The 18,957-nt window shown below is 52.4% G+C and overlaps 1 protein-coding gene across 3 annotated transcripts in view; it reads right to left on the reverse strand.

Moving 5' to 3' along the window:
- The window catches only part of SSBP3 (single stranded DNA binding protein 3), a 157,898-nt gene extending 153,878 nt beyond the window's left edge, over positions 1-4,020 (reverse strand). For 2 of the 3 annotated variants that reach the window (XM_032494362.1, XM_032494360.1), the window contains exons 1-3: positions 3,590-3,998; positions 2,529-2,601; positions 2,244-2,305 (exon numbers count right to left, since the gene is read on the reverse strand). In XM_032494362.1, the coding sequence (XP_032350253.1) occupies positions 2,244-2,305; positions 2,529-2,601; positions 3,590-3,645 (191 nt within the window). In that variant the 5' untranslated portion in view covers positions 3,646-3,998. The other variant, XM_032494361.1, reaches the window with a different exon arrangement.
- Between the last annotated feature and the right edge of the window lie 14,937 nt (positions 4,021-18,957).

The raw sequence follows: 18,957 nt of genomic DNA on the forward strand, positions 1-18,957 counted from the left end.
TTCGGGGAGTTAAGTACAACCCACTCACAGATGCCCAGATGGGACAGGTAGAAATCTGGATGAGAATCCATGCCTGTCTCGTCTGTGCTCCATTTATTCCCCCCACCCCCACCCCAAATGGCCGCTTTTCATAAAAAGGTTAAATTGTCAACGTCAGGACAATGATTCATACGTGCAGCAATCTTGGTGACTCTGGCAATAAAGGAGAACCTACAAGTCCTTAATCCCACAGCCCACACCCCCAACCCTGCCACCTCACCCCACTCCCACCCAGGCCCTCCCCCAAGGTATTCTTATACAAGAACCATTCCCCCCCACCCACCAAAGAACATGTATCAATTAGCCAAAGGCAAGGTTATGGATGACCAGGTATCTTGTCCTTTCATGTTGAAATCAAGAGCCCTCCTCAGGCACCTGTCCACCTGTCCAGCAAAAATGGGAGGTAGGGAGGCTAGATTTCCCTGCCTCATCCCCCTCCACAATTTTGTATGGTCACCCCAACACTTTGTATTACGTGAAGACAGACATACAAGTCCTTTGTCAACCACTAAAACCCTACTCAAACACAAGGCAGTCACTGGTATTAACAAGGGGCCTTAGGAACCCTCTCCAGGTCAGGAGCCCAAGCCGAGGGATGGGAACCTGCCTGAAGAGTAAAATGAGCACCGGAGTGGAAGTCTGACTCCCAGACCAGTGCTCCCGTTCCCATCACAGCTGCCAGCTCTTCCAGTTATCAGACAAGCACCTCACTCCAGGTGCTTGAATAACGCAGCCAGGCCCACTTCAGATCAGCTCCACCAAGTCCTCCCACCCTTAAAGCCGTGGTCATTTGCTCGGTGTCAAATCGCAGAGCCACCGCTGCCTGAGCCCAGCACCACAGACTCTAGTTCCTGGGGCTGAGATAAGGCTGGAGAAGTTTAGGGGGGATTATGGATAGAAGAGGAAAATCATGGACTTTGACTAGCTGCAGAGGGAGGCTCAAGAACATTCCTTTCTGTCTGCTGAAGCTGCACACATTTAACTACTTTCTCCACACACTAAAGATTCCTAACACTACAAACTCCCCAGCCCCTTCTGAATGACTTTTACTCATCTGCCTTAGTTTCTGCAAAATCCACAATGGTCAGACCCTCCAACCCCAACCACACACTCTTCTCCAGAAACAGCCACAGAAAATCTACCACCCACTCCTACAGGTAGAATCCTTACGTCACACCAAATGCCTCCAACTCAGGCAGTTCTGAGGTTGGCAGAAGTAATTAAAAACTCATTTTCTCTGCAAGTTAGAACAGACACTTCATCCCCCTGCATTTCAAAGACACTTGAAACAGTAACCAGAGCCAGTGGCCAGGTAGACGCACCTAAGATCCCAAGACAGGGCACTCTGTCTTCCTGAACTCCACCAAAATATCAAAAGCCATTCTGCTCTCTTTTCCTTTTGAAAAAAGGATGTCAAAGACTCCACCAATCGGTCCCACAAAACACCCAAGTCTTACGTCCTTACAGTAACTTGCTCCCGCTGACCCTCAGCCTCCCTCCTGTGGGCTGCAAACCCGTGGTAGTCCCACTCAGGCAGGGCCCAGGGGCCTGGGAGAGGGTCACAGACAAGACAGAGCCCCCAACCATCAACTACAGGCACTCTGCCAGGGTCTCAGTAAAATGAAACTTGGCGGTTTTAGGGATGTTTGGGGGAGGGGAGAGGTCCAGTCAGTCTGAATCAGTATCTTCAAAAGAAGTGGCAGCCCCTTCTTGCTTTTTCTCAGGGTGCCTGGAAAAGGCCCCCATAGACTTTCTCTCAAGATTTTGAGCTCACTGGAGAAAAAGAAAGGGACAAGCCAGTTGTAAAACAGACCTGGTATCCCTTCCACCTCACCCCGCCCCACCCCCACTCCCTCTAATTAAAGCAGCATGCAGAATTGACAAAAACCCTTCCAGGTTTTTTTCAAGCCCCTGCCCCAGAGTGAGATGTAAACGTGTAAGGACTTTCTATCCAAACACCAGGCAGGATTTAGTAGGTTCTCAACAGGAGGGGAAAGAGGAGGCAAAAACTTTAGGCACCGGCCTCTTCTGCTCTTTTCTTCCTTTGCCAGTCCTGATCTGAGGGCCCAGAGATGCCCTGCTCTGTGCAACACTGAGGGCCAAGGCATGGGGGGCCTGCTCCAGACCTCTCATCTTTGTTCACTTGGACCCCAGGGCTCAGAACAAAACACACACACACACACACAACTATCACACAAACTTACCACCACCACGAGTGCAAAAACCCAGGCGGTTCTCCCAATGTGATGTTTTTTTCCCATCGAATCTGGAAAGGAGAGAGCAGAGACAGCTTAGAGGAGCAGAGGGAAGGAGTGAGCAGGGGGCTTCCTGGAGCCAAAAGGCTGTGAAGACCAACTAACAATAAATGCCAAAAGGTGATAAAAATTCAAAATGGTGGCCACAGTGGCTGCTCCAGAAAACAAAGGCTCTAAGAATACTGGAAAGAAAGGGGTGTCAAGAAACTGGATGATGGGGGGAGTTCCACTCACCTCCGACAAGAAGGTCTGTGCAGATTTCTGTGCTCCGACGTGCAGTAAATATTCGTAGACATATAAAGCTAACCTAGAAAGTGGGTAGAGAGCAGAGAAAGAGGGAAGGCGTCAGATCACACCGGACGCTCGCTCCTGGACCTTGCCAGCCGGCTTCCAGCCCTGTCTGCGCTGTCCCATTGTGGCCCTGACCAGAGGTGAGCGGCTAGCTCGGCCCTGCCTCGGGCCGCAGGTGTGAGCAGTTAGAGGGTGGGTACCAGGAGACGCATTACTTCAAGCCTTAGGAGCTGGAGAGCAGCCCCGAACTTGAACTTCCAAGTAGCGTTGGGGCCAAACCCACTTAGGTCTCTCAAACTCGCAAGCCACCCGACTCCAAAGCCTCGTTCCTTTTCTCGACCTGCTCCTGGCTTCTCTCCCCAGGTGTGAAGGTCCAGGGAGACTCAGTCCTGGACTCCGGGGTGCTCAGCGCGCTCTGGAGAGGGCAGCAAAGCGCCACGGTCACCATCTCCCCCCAAACAACTGTCCCCCAAGCCTAGGGCCAAGTAGGGGCCGCCGTCCTTGCCCAGACCAGCGCCCCAAGAGGGCGCGGGGCCGGCGGCGGGGCCGAGGGCAGTGAAGGGAGAGCGCTCCCGGCCGAACAAAGCCCCCGGCACGCACTCCTCACGCCGCGGGCGGACAAAAGGAGCCTTCGGGGCTGCAGAAGCCACGCGCCCCCTGCCCGCGCCCGGTGGGCAAAGTGTGGCCACCGCGGAGAGCGCCCCGGCTGAGGCGGGCGCCCAGGCTCGCTCGCGGGACCTCGCCCACCCCTCAGCGCGGGCCCCTGAACCCGGCACGCCCGGCGGCCACCAGGTACCCCCTCCCCCGGCGGCGCCCCCCGACGCCCCAACCTCCGCCGGCTCCCAACAATGGGCCCTCCCACGCCGCCCGCAGCGGCCTCGGGAAGGGGCCAGGCAGGCTGCGCCGGGGCCGGGAGCGCAGCAGCCCCCAGCCGCCCACCTGCCTCCCACCGCCCGCCCGCAGCCCGGCGGCGGCACGGCCGCCACTTGGAATATAGGGCTTACTTTTCCCGAGCCTGCCCGTCCGAGGGCACCGCCGAGCCTTTGCCTTTGGCAAACATGGTTTGCAGAGAGAGAGCGCCGAGCCTTGCCGCCGCCGCCGCCGCCGCTACCGCTTCGGCTGCTCCCGAGCTGCCCCCTCGCTCCCGGCCCCCTCCCCGGCGCTCTCTCGCTCACTCGCTTGCGCTCTCCTCGCCGCGCTCCCCTCCCTCCCCCCCAGGCGCTGGCTCCGCGCTCTTTCCAGCTGTCAAAGCGTCAGCCCCGGCCGCGGCCCCATTCGCCCTGGAACTCCTCCCGCGCCGGCTCGGCCTGCGGTGCCGGTGCCGCCGCCGCCGCTCGCCCGCCGGCTCGGCTGCCCGCTGGCTCGCTCGCGCGCCCGCCCGCCCGGCTCCGCCTGCGCCGCCCTCTGCGCCTCCGGCACCGCTGCCGCCGCCGCTGCCGCTGGTCTACTTGGAGCTCAACCGAACGTGGCTACCCGGGCGAGGGAGCGAAGCGGGCGTCAACGTCCCGAGATTGATAGGCGCTTCCGCCAATCGGCGCGCGGGGGCGGTCCCGGGGCGGCCGCGGGAGGGATGCCCTGTCAGCGCCCGGCCGCTGCACTTTCCGCTGCGGCCGCCTCCGAGGAGCCGCTGCCCCTGCTCCTGCGGCGAACCGGGGGTGTCCGGGGGCGCGAGCTTCTTTTTTCTGTAGATGTGGGGAGGGGACATGCATCAGGACCGGGGAGCTCTGGTCTCCCGGCCCCCTCGAGGAGGGGGTCCCACCCGCGGTCTCCGCGGCTTGGACCACTGGGGGCCAGGAGGGGGGGCGGCGCTGCCGCATAGTCGGAGGGGAGGGGGCGCGGACCCCTGAGCGGAGCGCCGCGGGCTCCCTCCCGCCACGTCCCTCTCCCTTATCTGCCCCTCACCTCCCCCCCGCCGCAGCCCGCGCCAGCCCAGCCCTTATCTCCCCCTCCCCCTCGCCTGCCCTCTCCCTGGGCTCCGACCCCGACCCCCTCCCCAGACTCCCACCCACCCCCACCTCGGCCGCCCCGCCCCCGGTCCTCCGTCTTGCCCAGTCTGGCTTCGGAGCGCCGGGCTCGGGGCTCCACGCTGCGAGCTGGGCGGCTAGAGCCAGCGCCGAGGCGCGCGGCTGTTCCTTCACTAGATCATTAAAATACTTTGGAAAACCCCAAAGTGGAGCCGCGCGAAAATGGCCCTTGGTCTGCTTTGGGGCGCCTGAGGGAAGGGACAGAGGACTTGGACTAAAAGGAAGGGAGAGTGACTGCTCCCAAATTTCCAAGGTCTGCCTCCCCCTAGCAAGTTAGCCCCTCGGCTTCTCCGCGAGAGACGGTGCCATTCCAGGGCAGGGGGGCGTCACCTGGGTCCCCCGCGACGCAGAATACGCGCCACAGAAATCTGCAAACTTCAAATAAATGGAGCTATATTGGGGAGTAGGGGACGAGAGTCAGGCGTGGGGGGAGGGGAAGCTCCTATTGTCAGTGACCCAGGTGTACAATGGGAAATTGAGGGGGGCTGGCAGAGTGACCCAGCTATTTGCTGCTGACTCCTTTTTGCCCACGCTGAGAACCCCTAGGACACACTGATTGTCCCTCATTAGAGACTCTTAAGACCAGAAACCAGCCAAACAGGGGAAGACTCCCCCATTTTCAGACTGTTTTCAGAGCGCGGTTCTCTTTAAATGTGATAAAATAGTGTCGGCACTGTCTCTTTAAAAGAGTCAAGCAGAAAAAGCTGTGTAAGCGCTGATTGGCTGCCTGTTTGGATACATCTTTAGGGGAGCCTTGAAACTGTTAGCCTAGGTTGATTTTTTTTTTTTAACTGCGCTGTTCCAATAAACAAGTAACGCCCCTCCCCCTAACATGCCTCGCACCAAACAATTAAAGGATAGGTCAGTGTCCTGGGGAAAACACGTTTCAAGTAGGAAAACTCAGAACTAGATTTCAACAAAATAAAGAATAATTCACTACCATTAAAGTTTGCTTATTTTGATCTGTCAAAGAGAGAAAAGGGGCTTTTAAAAGAAATACCCGCTGCAAACGGATCTGCATTGGTTTAGGAAGGAGACTCTGGGTATATTTTTGAAATAATGTTGTACTCAGTGTAACAGCCTCCCTAAATTAGAATACAGCCAGGCCCTGCGGACGCCTCTCGACGCACTCCGTTCTCTATGGGAACCCAGAGCTCACAGGGAAAGGGGCAGAAAAAGGGAAACACTGAACGCTAGTCTCTGGTCTGTGTGCTAGCTCCTAGTTTAAGGTTGTTTTGTGAATGAGAGAAGCATGGAGGTTGGGAGGGAGTTGAAATACAACGATAGGGGAGAGAAGGAAATAATTACAGTTATTTTTTTCCCCCAGGCAGTTTAATTTAATAGGGCTAACTTAAGGTACCTTCGAGCCCACAGTAATTAAATTGGCCTGTTCCTACCCTTCCCCTGGACTTCTATATTTGATGGGCTAGGAACAGCCAGGAATGGCTTGTCAACAGACTGACTCACAAGAAGTCTGACTCATCTTGGGTCTGCAAGGCCCACAAATTATGAGTATCATGAGTGTGGGTTAGGTCCTGGCTAAAGGAAAACACTGCCCTTCTCTGGCCCTACTACACTACAGTCTCTCTCAAGTTGGCCATGCTCTGTCAACATCAGGGCTGCAGCACAGACATCTGTTTGTGTATTTTCCTCATCTGTCAAATGGGAAAGGAGGACCTTTAATATCTCTTGAGAGTCTGAAGTTCTATGATACTAAGAATTTTCTATAGTTTTCTTTCCCCACCCCTGACCCTGAAAAAAGGACCAGCACCTCCTTCCAGAGCAAGTGTGGCATGCTTCGGGAACCCATGCCGTACCAGGCACTCTGTCCCTGTGGTCTTCCCTTTGCTGGGGCTTGACACAAAATGTTGGTATGTTCATGATGGAGCTAAAAAAGATAGTGGGAGGGCCCAGGCAGAGGGAGAAGGGAGGGCGCCTTAGCCTCCCAGCCTGCTGGGGAGAGGAGAGTTGATGGTTCCCAGGAAGCAGGACCATTCAGCAGCCCTAACTAGTAGTTGTGCAGTTGCTGGCACAATGATCCAAAATGCAATGCAGTCAGATCAGAAGCAAGTCCAAACACCCTACCCCAGAATGGCTCCGTCTCTGTGGAGAAGCCAAGGGACTAACTTGCCAGATCTGCCCTTGGAAATTTGGGAGCAATCTTTCTGTCTTCACTTAGCCCAGGTCCCCCATCCCTTCCCCAAGGCTACCTTTCCCATTGGCTCCCCTAAGTCCCTACCTTCCCTGACCACATCTTCTGGCCCAGTCTTTCTGCCTCGGGTACCTCCCACCCAACCCACTTCTTTGATCATTCTTTAAGGCTAACATTTCTTCCAATGCCTCTTCTTCCACAAAAAGCTCTCTGCTTTTCACTCCTGGGGCAAAACCCATCCCTCTATCCCTCTGCTTGGTCTCATTTTGCTTGAACCTCCACAGAGCTCCCCATTCATTCTGCCCATTGTTTATTCTCTGTCTCCCCCTGTGGGGAAGGAGGGGGGTTGTGTGTGCAGGACTAACTCAGTGTCATCGGTGTCTCCAGCACCCAGCGCAGATTCGATACCTGTGTGCACATTAACACTCAAAGGACCAGGGGCTGCTGGGAACGAGAGGAAAAAGTGATCTCATCCCCAGAGTAGCTCTGGGACCCATAAGGAAATAAGAAATGGACACCACCAACAGTAAGATTAGACAAGGCCGATCCCCCAGTTCAGCCCACTGCCTAAACTACAGCAGCCTAGAACCACTGCACTTTCAGTTCCCAGAATACATCAAATTATTTTACACACCCACCCTAGACTCACTCACTCTTTCTCTCTCTCTATTCTCCCCTCCCTCCCTTCTTCCCTCCTTCCTTCCCTTCCTGTTTTTTTAAAAATTCAGGACATGTTTATTGAGCATCTACTATGTAACCAAGCACTGTTCTAGCACTGGATACTAAATCAGACAAAAATCCTTATCCTGTGGAGCTTGCACTGCTGTGAAATCCTCTGCCCCAAAGCCTCTTCTTGTGACAGACTCCTACTGATATTCTAAAATTCAGCCTGGGCAGGTCTTCCCAGGAAGCCCTCGCTGAGCTGCTGGTCTGGGCCAGGTGTCCCCTCGGTGACCCCTGTGCCTCTCCCTGACCGTGACTGATTGCTGCTGGCCAGCCTGCAAAGGTGTGGTCCCGTGTGCATTTCCCCCACCGGAACATGCACGCCTCTCCTCTGGGTCAGGGAATGATCGTCATTCACCTGTGGACCTCCAGTGCCCGGCAACAGTGGTGAAAATATACGTGAGTAACTGAGTGACCAGAATGTGGAGGGACAGGCAGGTGAGGTGGGAGAGGGGAAGGAGAGGTGAATTCCAAGCATAGGCTAGAATGGCCACTCCTTCACTCGGCTGCCAGAAACAGGAGGACAGAAATCCTGGGCTCTGGGATCAGGTTGGTAGGGGCCATGCCTCCAGAAGATGGCACTTAAAGGAAAGAAATTTCAGGTCCACAGGCACAACCCAGGATGTTGTGCTTGCCATGGATGCCAGAGGATCCTGTTTCCTCTCTCAGGTTCATAGCTCTATTTCTGTGTTCCCCACAACTGCTGGGAGGCTGGGGGCTGTCCCCCTGTCCCCCACCCCAACACCAGGCTGTTTGAGTGGATACTGAACCTGCAGCCCATCCCACCTCCCGCCCACAGCACACTGGGCCCTGGAATCACGAGGAGGCACCTCTGGTCAACACTCTGGGCTACTCTGGCCAAGGATGCTCAGGCCCAGGCTGGTCAGCCCCAGTTTAACTAGAAGTTTCCCCAAGGTCATCAGGGGCCTCCGTTGGGGGGTACAGAATCCAGGGCCCAGAGACCTGGCTTTAGCGTGGTGAAGTGGATTTTGGGCAGATGACATGCCCTCTTTGAATCCGTCTATGAAATGAAGATGTTAAATGAGGAAACTGATGGGGACTCACTTGCTGGACTGTTTGTCAGTGTTGGCTGAGCCTATGGTTCTGATACCTCTGGACAACAGAGAGTTAGTACTTTGAAGGTTGTGTGGAGGCTCAGCGGAGATAGTAATTGGGGAAACATTTTGCAAATTGAAAAAGATGATTACTTCTGATTTTATTAGTAGAGCAGGGCCAGCAAACAGGTGCTAAGGAAGAAGGAAGTGGATTTACGTTTAAAATCAAATGTGTTTTTATAATGTCTTCTCATGGACGTATACTTGTCCTGAGCCATCTTGTAGCAAAATGGGTTTTAGGCAATTCCTTGAATGAGTTTAGTTTTATCTAGAAAGTACCTACTGTGTGCTCAGCCCTGAGCCAGGGACACTGGTAAGCACAAGAAAATACAAGGCAAGGTTTTGCCAGGGGTGGCTGTGGTCCTTCCCAGGTTCCTGCTGCATTTCCCCAACCCCTTCCCCAGAGTGCCTGGCCTTGAGTTCATTCCGATAAACGCAAGGAGAAGATGCCAGGAAGCCTTCTGCTATGTCCAGTTCTGGGATGCAGTTCCCTCTTCTACCCTGCCTGGGCCCAGCATGCCTCTGTTTTCACTCACCTGCCACACCTTTGCCCATGCTGTTCCCTTTGCCTGGAACCCTCTCTCCCAGATCAAGGCTCTCCTCATTCCCTCACTCCCTCTAGGTCCCTGATCAAACATCCCTCCCTAATCTGTGGAATGGCACCTGCCCCCACCCTCCACCCTTATCCTGTTCTATTTTTCTCCATAGCAACCATTACCACCTGACATATGTTTGTTTATTTTTTCTTACCTATTTCCCTCATTAGAATTTAAGCACTGTGGGAGTTTTATCTCCACTTTTGGAACAGGTGCTCAATAAAAATGTGTTAAACATTGAATAAAATAATTCACTTAATAGGCTTCCTGAACATCCCGCATAGGCTGGGCATGGTGGTAGACGCTAAGGATACAATGGTGAACAAGATGGTCACTGTCTCCTTCCATGGGAAGCTTACAGCCCAGAGGGAAAGACAAGGGTTAATTCCACGGGCATACAGATAAACAGGTTCTGACAAACTGTGCCAGGTAGAGGATGATCCCATGGAGAAGGGGGTGGTGGTCAGGGAGGGCTTCTCTGTGGAGGTGACGTTTGAGTTCTAAAGGATGTGTGAGAGTTAACCACGCAAAGGGAGAACCTTCCAGGCTGGGAAGGGAAGTCTGCAGCAGGGAGGAGCCTGCCAGGTGGAGTTATTGATAGCTAGTCCCTGTGGCAAGAACAGAATACTCAGTGATTCTGCAGGTGTCCCTTACCATGGTATCAGAGAAACCCTGGAGCAGAAAACAAGAGCTCCTTCCCACAGGTGAGGGGAGGTGCTGCTGAGTAACACTTCAGGAAGCGGGTTACTGTAGCAATGACTGGAGTCAAAATGGGCTTGCCACTTTCACACCTCTTATGATGGCTATTATAAAGAGAAAGAAAGAGAGAGGGAGAGAGAGAGAGGAAGGAAGAAGGAAAAGAAAAAGAAAAAAAGAAAGGAAGGAAGGAAGAAAGAAAGAAGGAAAGAAAATATCATGTTAGCACCCATGCACTGTTGATGGGAATGTAAAATTGTGCAGCCACTATGGAAGATGGTACAGTGATTCCTCAAAAAAATTGAGCATAGAATTACTATAAGACCCACTCCTTCCACCTCTAAGTATATACCCAAAAGAACTGAAAGCAGGACTCAAACAGGTATTTGTATGCTAATGATCATAGCAGCATTATTTACAATAGCTAAAAGAAACAACCCAAATGCCCATCAACAGATGACTGGAAAAACAAAATGTGGTATATCCAATCAATGGAATATTATTCAGCCTTGAAAAGGGAACGCAATTCTGCCACATGCTACAACATGAATGAACCCGGAAGACATTATGCTATGTGAAATAAGCAGACATAAAAGGGCAAATATTGTATGAGTCCACTCATATGAGATACCTAGAGTAGTCAGATTTCATAGAGTTGGAAACTAGAACAGTGGTTGCCAAGGGCTGGGGGGAGGTGCAAGGGGGAGTTATTCCCTAATGGGTACAGAGTTTTGTTTGGGGAGGATGCAAAAGTTCTGGAGAAGAATGGTAATGATGGTTACACAACAGTGTGAATATACTTAATGCCACTGAACCATACACTTAAAAATGGTTAAAATTGATAAATAGTGTGTATATTTTACCAGAATTTACAAAAAGAAAGAAAAAAACTGGGCTGAGAGCTATGATGCACAGCCCAAGAGGGGTCCAACACAGGATATCATGGGGCTTCGAAAGGGGCATCTAGAAGGGATGGGGAGCATTTAAACTAGCCCAGTGGGGTGGGGTGGGATGGCATAGGAGGTGGTCAGGGAAAGCTGTCTAGAGGTCTGGAGGAGGCTAAGTCTAAACTGAAGTTCAAGCAGGAGTTGGGCGGTTGGGGACAGGTGTGGGATATGTTTCAGACAGCAGGGATGGTGTTAATTACTCAACTAAGGCTGGACCATTCAGGGTGTCATGCTGAGAGGTTTGGTCTTTGTCCTGCCAGAAGGGGCTTTAACTAAGAGGTGACTTCTCTTTATGCTTCAGAAAGAGCCTTCAGGGGGTCACTGTGGAAGAGGCAAGTGTGGATCACAGTGAGGGGGCCCAGCAGCAGGTGTGGTGAGAGGTTTTAGGGCTGGTGAGGTGGAGACAAGCTGGTGGATGAGAATCTCCTGGGCTTAGTAGCCGACAGGAGGTGAGGGTGTCGAAGGTGATGCCCAGGCTTCTGGCATGGGCCATGGGGCTGCCAGTCAGCCCAGGACGGGAAGCAGGTCTGTGGGTGGGGCATATGAAGAGTTCAGTCTTGGACTGTGTTGAGTTTGAAAAGCCCATTGGATGGCCAGATAGAGACATCCAGGAGACAGGTAGATAGTGGGTCTGAAGCCCCAGAGGTAGCGCTGCCCTGAAGATGCAGTCTGGTGGCTACAACATCTAAAATGTAGATTCAAGCCCAGAATGGTAGCTAAAGTGACCCAGCACAACCTGTGAGGAAGACGACACGAAGGTGTGGTGCAAACAGTGTGGACCTCGGAGCGTCAGCTGTCCCAATACTCCTGAAACCACTCCTCCCACAGTTTCAGGCCCACAGCTCTCTCCTGGTTTCTATCCTTCCCCGCTGACTGTTCTTCCTGTTACCCTTTGAAGGAGTCTTTTTTTCTCCAGTCTCCTCTTGAAATTTTATTAGTCAAGCTACTGCTGATACAATGTTACGTAACAAACAGCCCCCATATCTCAGTGGCTTGTAATCAAAGCCATTATTTCTCACTCACAGATTTGCAGTCAACTAGACAGCTCTGCTTCAGGATGCAGCTCTAGTCTGCTCCATGGGTCTCCCACACCAGAGGCCAGGCTGAGGGACAGAGGCTGCCTGGCATGTTTTTTCAGAGTAGGTGACAAGAGACCAGCAGCCCAGCCAACCCAGGCAGGCATCACATCTGTTCCCAAGTCATACGGCCAACCCCAGCCTTAGTGGGGCAGGGAAGAGTATGCCTCCCACAGAAGGAGGGGGGGGTGGATATTTGCTGAAGAGTAACACAATATACCACACATGAGCATCTCTCCAGCTCTGTCCTTGACTTTCTCTTTCTCTTTGGGCAAGTTCAGCCATCCTCATTGCATTGACCACACCGGACCTCCATGATGACTCCGGACTCTGTCCCACTGGCCCAGATCTTTTTCTCAGCACTAGCCCCAGATCTGTTTAGGTACAAGGCATTACCACCTGGTTGTCCCTTGGGTGCCTCAAGTCCAAGTGCCCAGAACTGCACTCATTCTTTCTTCCTATCTGATTCCTATTCAGTCCCTATTTCTGTACACTATTCCAGTACCTAACCAGTTACCTGGGCCAGAAACCTAAGAGTCAATCTCTGCTCCTTTTCTTCCTCACCCCCAGCCAGCACCAGGTTGGTCAGCTGGATCTGGTAATCACCCCCATGTCCTGTCTATTCCCGTCAACAATCTCCCCTGCACTGTTGTCACTGGAGTCTAGCCCTGGATTACAGCCCCCAGTGGATCTCCCTGCCTTCAGACACTCCCCCAAGCACCTGCTCTCTCCTTGCCAGCCCAAGGGATATGTTAAAGGCACAGATGTGACCATGGCATGCTCCTGTTTCAGTGGTTAAAATCCTTCATCTCACTGCAGGATGAAGTTCAAGGTCCTCAGCAAAAATGTTCAATGTCCTTTGATCTGACTCCGGTCTCCCTCTGCAGCTCATTGCTCACCAGTGTCTTGGGCACCAGGGATGGATGTGATCCTCTGGAGTTTGCAGCCTATGGGAGAAGCAGACAATGTCATTGGTACTTATGATACAACATGATGAGTGTCACGATGGAGGATACAGGCAACTTATATATTGCAATGGTGCTAAGCTGGTGGTCCAGGGGGTCAGGGAATGTGGCCTGGAGGAGGTGGCCTTCCATGGACCATAATGGTAGTAGACAGGCGCTCTCAGGGAGAAGCTGGAGACAGAGCTCTAAGGAGCACCAGCAGGTCTGACAGAGGAGGAGCCGGTGAAGGAGAACTAGGAGGCCTGTCCAGAGGGGCCAATGGGGAAGAAGTCTGGGCAGGAGTTAGCTGGGGAAGACAGTGCTTCAGGGAGGATACTGACTGCCTGACAGGGGTTGAGCACCAAGCACATGAACATGGCTTTCAGACAGAGCTCTGGGGAGGGCATGTTGGCTGGTGAGAGCAGTTTTACGGGAGCAATGGGGGCAGAAGCCAGATTGTGGCAGTGGACACCAGGGAAGGAAGACAACTAGAGACAGCCAGTAGAGATTACTCTTTCAGGAAGTTGGCTGTGAAGGGGTGAGAGACAGACCAGTGCCCCAGGGGTATGGAGCTCTGCTGTATTTTGGTTGAAGACAGGGGAAACCAGACCTTTGTAAATGCTGTTTGGAAGGGACAGAGTAGAAGGGGAGAGGCCAAAGGTACTGAGTGGAGGTCCCGGATGACATTAGAGCAAAGCCCCTTAGAAGATGGGAAGGCAGCAGAGTCAACAGGGATGGGAACCCTCTCTGGGAACAAGATGAGGAGACCTGACCTGGGTGCTCACCGTCTAGGGGAGGGGGCTTTGCAGAGGAGGTAAGCTCAGAGGTGGGGCTCTGAAGGTTGAGCAGGAGTTTGCTAGGCAGTCCAGCAGTGATAAAGGGACCCCAGGCAAGGGAGCAGCATGACGCCCGGAATGACCGATGTGTTAGAGCTCTGCGTTTGGTTGAGAGGTGGTGTGGTGTAAAGCGGTGGCACCCGGGGCTTTCGCACCTTCCTTGTTGACTTTGTGAGCACCTGGGAACTCAGGGCCGAGCGCCCGTGGCTCCTGAGGGAAGGGAAGGACTGTCCTGTTCATCTCTGTGCCGCCCAGGACCTGGCTTACATGTGCATTGAGTGATCGAAGGATCTGTGCTCTGACAGAATACATCTACCCTAAAAATGAGCGCTATGCAGACTGCAGGCTTTCCCCATCTGAGGGGAAAGTCATTCACTGTGCTGGGCCAGAGACCCAGTGAGCATCCACTCAGTGTCAGCTATGTCCCTGGGAGCCCCATGGTCAAAATCTTCATTCTAGCCACCCTTCCTGTGGGGTCAGCCCGTGTGGGACTAAGGACTCCAGAGATCATGATGAAGGCGGGTGCGGTGGCAGCCCTCTCCCCCAGCTATCTGGGGCACCCAGAGCAAAGCTCGCCGGCTCATTCTCTGATTCTGAGCTCCGTTTCCACGGAAACAGACATCAGCAACCGTCAAAGTCCCGGCTTTCAAACACAGGTCTCTTCCAAAACTTACTCTCACGTGATTTGTAGCCTCCACGATTGTAGCAATTTTAGCCACCCACCCTCCACCGTGCTGTGAGGAGGAGAGCAGGGCATTGCAGGCAGAGCCAGGCAAGAACACAGGGCCCTGGTTCCCAGGTCAGTGCTCTGTTCTTTGTCCAGTGCTGCCCCCAACCCGGGAAGCCCAGCAGCCATCCTGTCCCATTATCCTGGGCCTCAGTTCACCCATCCATCCATATAATGAGGAGATAGGATCTGAAGTCCACACATGCTTGTTAGGCATCTCTGGATCAGACTGGGAGCTTGACCCTAATGCAGCCCTGGTCTCCGAGGCCGATGTCGATAAAACCAAGATCTGGTTCCTAGTCACTGAGGGCTGGAAGCCAGCCCCCCCGCCCCCCCACCCAGCACACTGGGAGGGGGAGGGGGGGGCAGAGCAGTCTCAAAGGAGAAAGGCTTCTGGAGGATGTCCACCGGCTCTGCCTCCCTCCACCCCTAGAATGCTGTCCGCACACCCGCACCCCCAGACTCCACCTTCACGTTGCTCTGCTGTCTCTGTCTTGTGGTTCGCTGTTCTCTCTGTCTCTGCATCCCTGTCCGTCTTGGCCTCTTCTGTCTCTGGGTCTCTCCATACATTTCCCTCCCAGTCTCTTTCTGTGGGCTTCTCTGGGTTTTTACCTGTCTCTCTGGGTTTCTCTGCTCTCCCACTACAGAGACCCATGAGAACAGGGATTTTTCTGTTTTGTCTGTTGTTGCATCCACAATGCCTAAGACAGCACCCAGCACATCGTAGGTGCTCAGCAAACATTTGTCAAGTGAATTATCTTATTATACGTCTCCTCTCTACCTCTCCCTCTCCCTTGCTGCATATCTTTGCTTCCTCTCTCTGTCCTCCCTTGGCCTCATCTGCTGTTGTGTTGCTTCTGACTTCTGCTTCTCTCCCTCTTTTTCTCTGTAGCTATCTCTTTTGCTTGATCTCTCTCATTCTCTGTCTCCCTCTCTCACTGTTCTGCCTCTCAGTTGCTTCCAGATACACACACACACAAAACCATCTGTGGCATTCTTTCCTGTAAATGTTTCCTAGGTTGACGTGGGTTTAGGAAATCTAACTTTAAGCCTTCAGCTTCAACCCTCAGTCAGCCGCCTACACACATTCCCCGCCTCCCCCAATAACCATTAGAAGCAGGACCCAGGCACTGGGGCAGCTCACAGCAAAACTGGGAAGTCAGTGATTTGTTTCTAATTTCTACAGCTGGCTCCAAGTCACTGTTTTCCTCTGCCCAGTGCCCCTCCTGAACAGCAAGACCCTCAGGGCCAAAAGACTGCCCCTCCCAGTAATCTACAGTAGAAAATGTTCTGAGGCAGCCACTCACCGCCCTGCATGACCCTAGTCACCAACAGCCATCTTCAGAGGCCTGTCCCCCTTCTTGGGAGCCTGGGGGAAGATGAATATTTTGCCCCAGGGAGAGGAGTTTTAGGCCCTCTAAAGCATGAGGGGGCAGTGTGTAGTAGGTTCAAAGAGGTTGTATACCCTGAGATAACCAACTCTGTAGACAGTCCCTAATCAAGAGAGTGAGATGTGGTGGTGGAACATGGTATGGAGTCCAACAGCAGACCTGCTTCAACCTCAGCCCTACCCCTTTATTCTCTGTGTGGCCTCGGGCAAGTTACTTGACCTCTCTGAGTCTCTGTTTCCTCATTTGGAGAATTGAGGTCAGGATACCATCCTTTTGGAGTAAGACTTAGAATAAGGTATATAAAGGACTTCACATATGATCATGCTCAGTGAATATCATTTCCACTTCTCTCCCAGGACAAAGAATGTGCCCCGAAAAAATAGAGTAAGGATGTAATAAATCTGTGTACTGTGCCAGGCCCTGGGCTGGGACTGTCTTGTGTGGTAGTTAAGAGCCCTAACTTTGGGGTCTACGTGTGAGGCCTGGTTCTGCCCCTGACAGCTGTGTCACTGACCTTCTGTAAAGCCTGGGTTTCCTCTTCTGTAGAATAGAGGTCATCACACTAACTCTTAAGGTTTGTTGGAGGATTCAATGAGATAATAGCTATAAAGTGCTTGGCCAAGTATCTGGCCTGGTGTGTGATCAGGAAATAGTAGATGGTACTAGTTTTCCAAATGTTAGCTCACTGACTGTCACAACAGTTCTAAAAAGGAGGTGTTATTTCACCCATTTTCCAGGGGAGGAAGCTGGGCTTGGAGCAGAGGGGTGGTTGACCACGTTACCCAGCTAGCAGGAAGTAGGGGGCAGATTGGAAATGGACATCCTGACTCCAGCCCTTTTCTTGGCATCGTCACTGTCTTAACCTCTCTCCCTTCCAGAGCTTCCCAATACCCAGAAGCTGGGCCCTAGCCCATGAGTCTTCCCTGAACAAGTTCATGAGCACACTCTCACTAACTAATGATGTGATTGCAAGGGGAAGCAAGTTGTGGGAGCAAGACCCCTGCTCTGGGAGGCTAAATACCCAGGCTCACCCAGACGCTTCAAGCTCTTGAACTTGACGTAGAATCACAAATGATGGGAGAGGGGTGTGAGGAGAGCCAGGAGCCATGAAGAACAGTGAAGTCCTTTAGCAAAAGGGTGTCTGCTGATGTGGGTTCCAGGGAAGTGTTATTCATAAGTGTGGTTCATCTTATATACTGACATGGGAACAAGAATAGTAGGTGTGACACTCCACTGGCACTTCGAGGCCGCATATGGAGGGAGGGAGAGAAGGATGCGTTTGCTTACAAGAATTATTCTGGAGACAGTGAAGGGATCTCAAGGCAGAAAACAAGGCCAGGCACACCTGGAGCCTCCTGAGTCCCCCAAATGCCTTGAGGTTGGGTTCAGACCCGATGGGTAGCCTGGATAGGAGAACTCAGCTCAGTCACAACATGTGGGCCACATATGCCCTATTCTGTCCCCTACATAGCACAATTCCAATAGCAGGATGGGACTGCTAACTAGCCATCTGGGAGTGAGTGGAGGGGTCCTTTTGGAAAGAGGGTGGGAATGGAGATTACCAGCAGTGTCTTTGGCTGATGGAAGTGCCTGATAACACTAATCCCCCCATTTTTTAATTTTTTCAACTTGTCAGAGCTGTGAGTCACCCTCTAAGTAAAGGGATTCCCACGCTTAGGTGCTGGCTGGCTGGCAGATGCCAAAACAAGTCAAAGACCCAGTAGCGTACTGCTTGGCTAGGTTTGAGCAAGGTGCCGGGGTGGTATTATAGATGAGGCACTGTCACTTCTTGGAAAATGAATCATCTTCAGAGCAGCAAGTTTCTCTACAAGGTATTTATTTATCCTCTGCCACTTTGCAAACATGATTCCAGTTCAAAACACTTGCAACAAAGGGATTGTGTTAGAGGTTAATTAAAGAGAAAAAAAGAAAGCAGGACAGAGGGGGAAAAAAAAGAGAATGAAAATGAACATTGCATCTGCTGGAATAGAGCCCCAGGTGAAGCTGTCAGCTCCTCACTGGCCAAGGAGAAAAGGGAAGCATGATCACTATGGAGCTCTTGACATAAGGGGATCAAAATGACATTTGTTAAGTATAATCTGGGATTTTTAACATACATGATCTCATTTCCTTCCCGATACCCATGCCAAGAAGCCATTGTTATTCCCATTTTCTAGGAAGGAAAGTGAACCTGAGATGTTGCAGTGAATATTGTGATGGTGCTTCACTAAGATGCTCTCTCCAGGACGAATGCACTGATCCCTCAGCTTCTGGGAATTTTGGCCACTGAGAGCATGAAACAGCATTCCTCCCTGAAAATTGCCTTTGGCTGCAAGGAACTACTTCACCCCAAGTGACACCTCCTCCTTCAAGTAGAGCTTCCTAGTCCTGTTCTGAGGGTCTGTAGGTCCCAAGGGGGTAATGTTTCCATCAGGGGACACAGTAAGAGTTCCAATGAACTTAAAATTATGACTGCTGCCCAGTTTTGAACTCCTTGAGCCAAGGGACTATCAGAAAGGAGAGGGATCCCCATCCTGGCAGAGGTGATTGACCTTGCTCATCAGAAGTTATGTCTGTGTGTCTAAACAGTAGGAGCAGAGGAGAATCTGTGTCATGCTCAGGTGACCCACTGCGTGCAGCATGCCTGGCTTTCATGGTACACAGACAAGTCAAGCAGAGTGTGGGAGCCCCGGGTTCAGACCCTTCATAGCTGACCACCAGGTCTCCTGGTCTCCACCAGGAAAGCTGCCAAGACCAGAAGAGATGTCAGCAGAAAGCGAGGGGGATCTACGTCGTGCAGTAGAGCAGTGGTCACCAGTATCAGTGATAGTCTTGAGGTCAACTTCCACAGCTAAGGCAGTAGTTCACCCTGCTAAGCCTTTTCTTTTAAGTTTCCCAGGAAACAAACCCACCCAGAATCCTGGAGAAGTGATTCCCAAATGGGTCAAGCTTCACAGATGCAAATGGATCAGGACAGTGCTAGGGGTCCTCTGGTCCTCCATCCAGATCTCCTCTTCAAGGCTGACCCACTCATCCTAACCTGCATGCAGTGTGCTGCAAGGGTCCTCACCCAACGTTCTGTCCCAGTTAGGGGTGACTAATGTGGAACTGCAGTGCCTGGCTACCTTGCTTCAGTTAGGGCCAT

This window comes from Camelus ferus, chromosome 13 (genome assembly GCF_009834535.1).
Source record: "Camelus ferus isolate YT-003-E chromosome 13, BCGSAC_Cfer_1.0, whole genome shotgun sequence".
NCBI classification, from domain to species: domain Eukaryota; kingdom Metazoa; phylum Chordata; class Mammalia; order Artiodactyla; family Camelidae; genus Camelus; species Camelus ferus.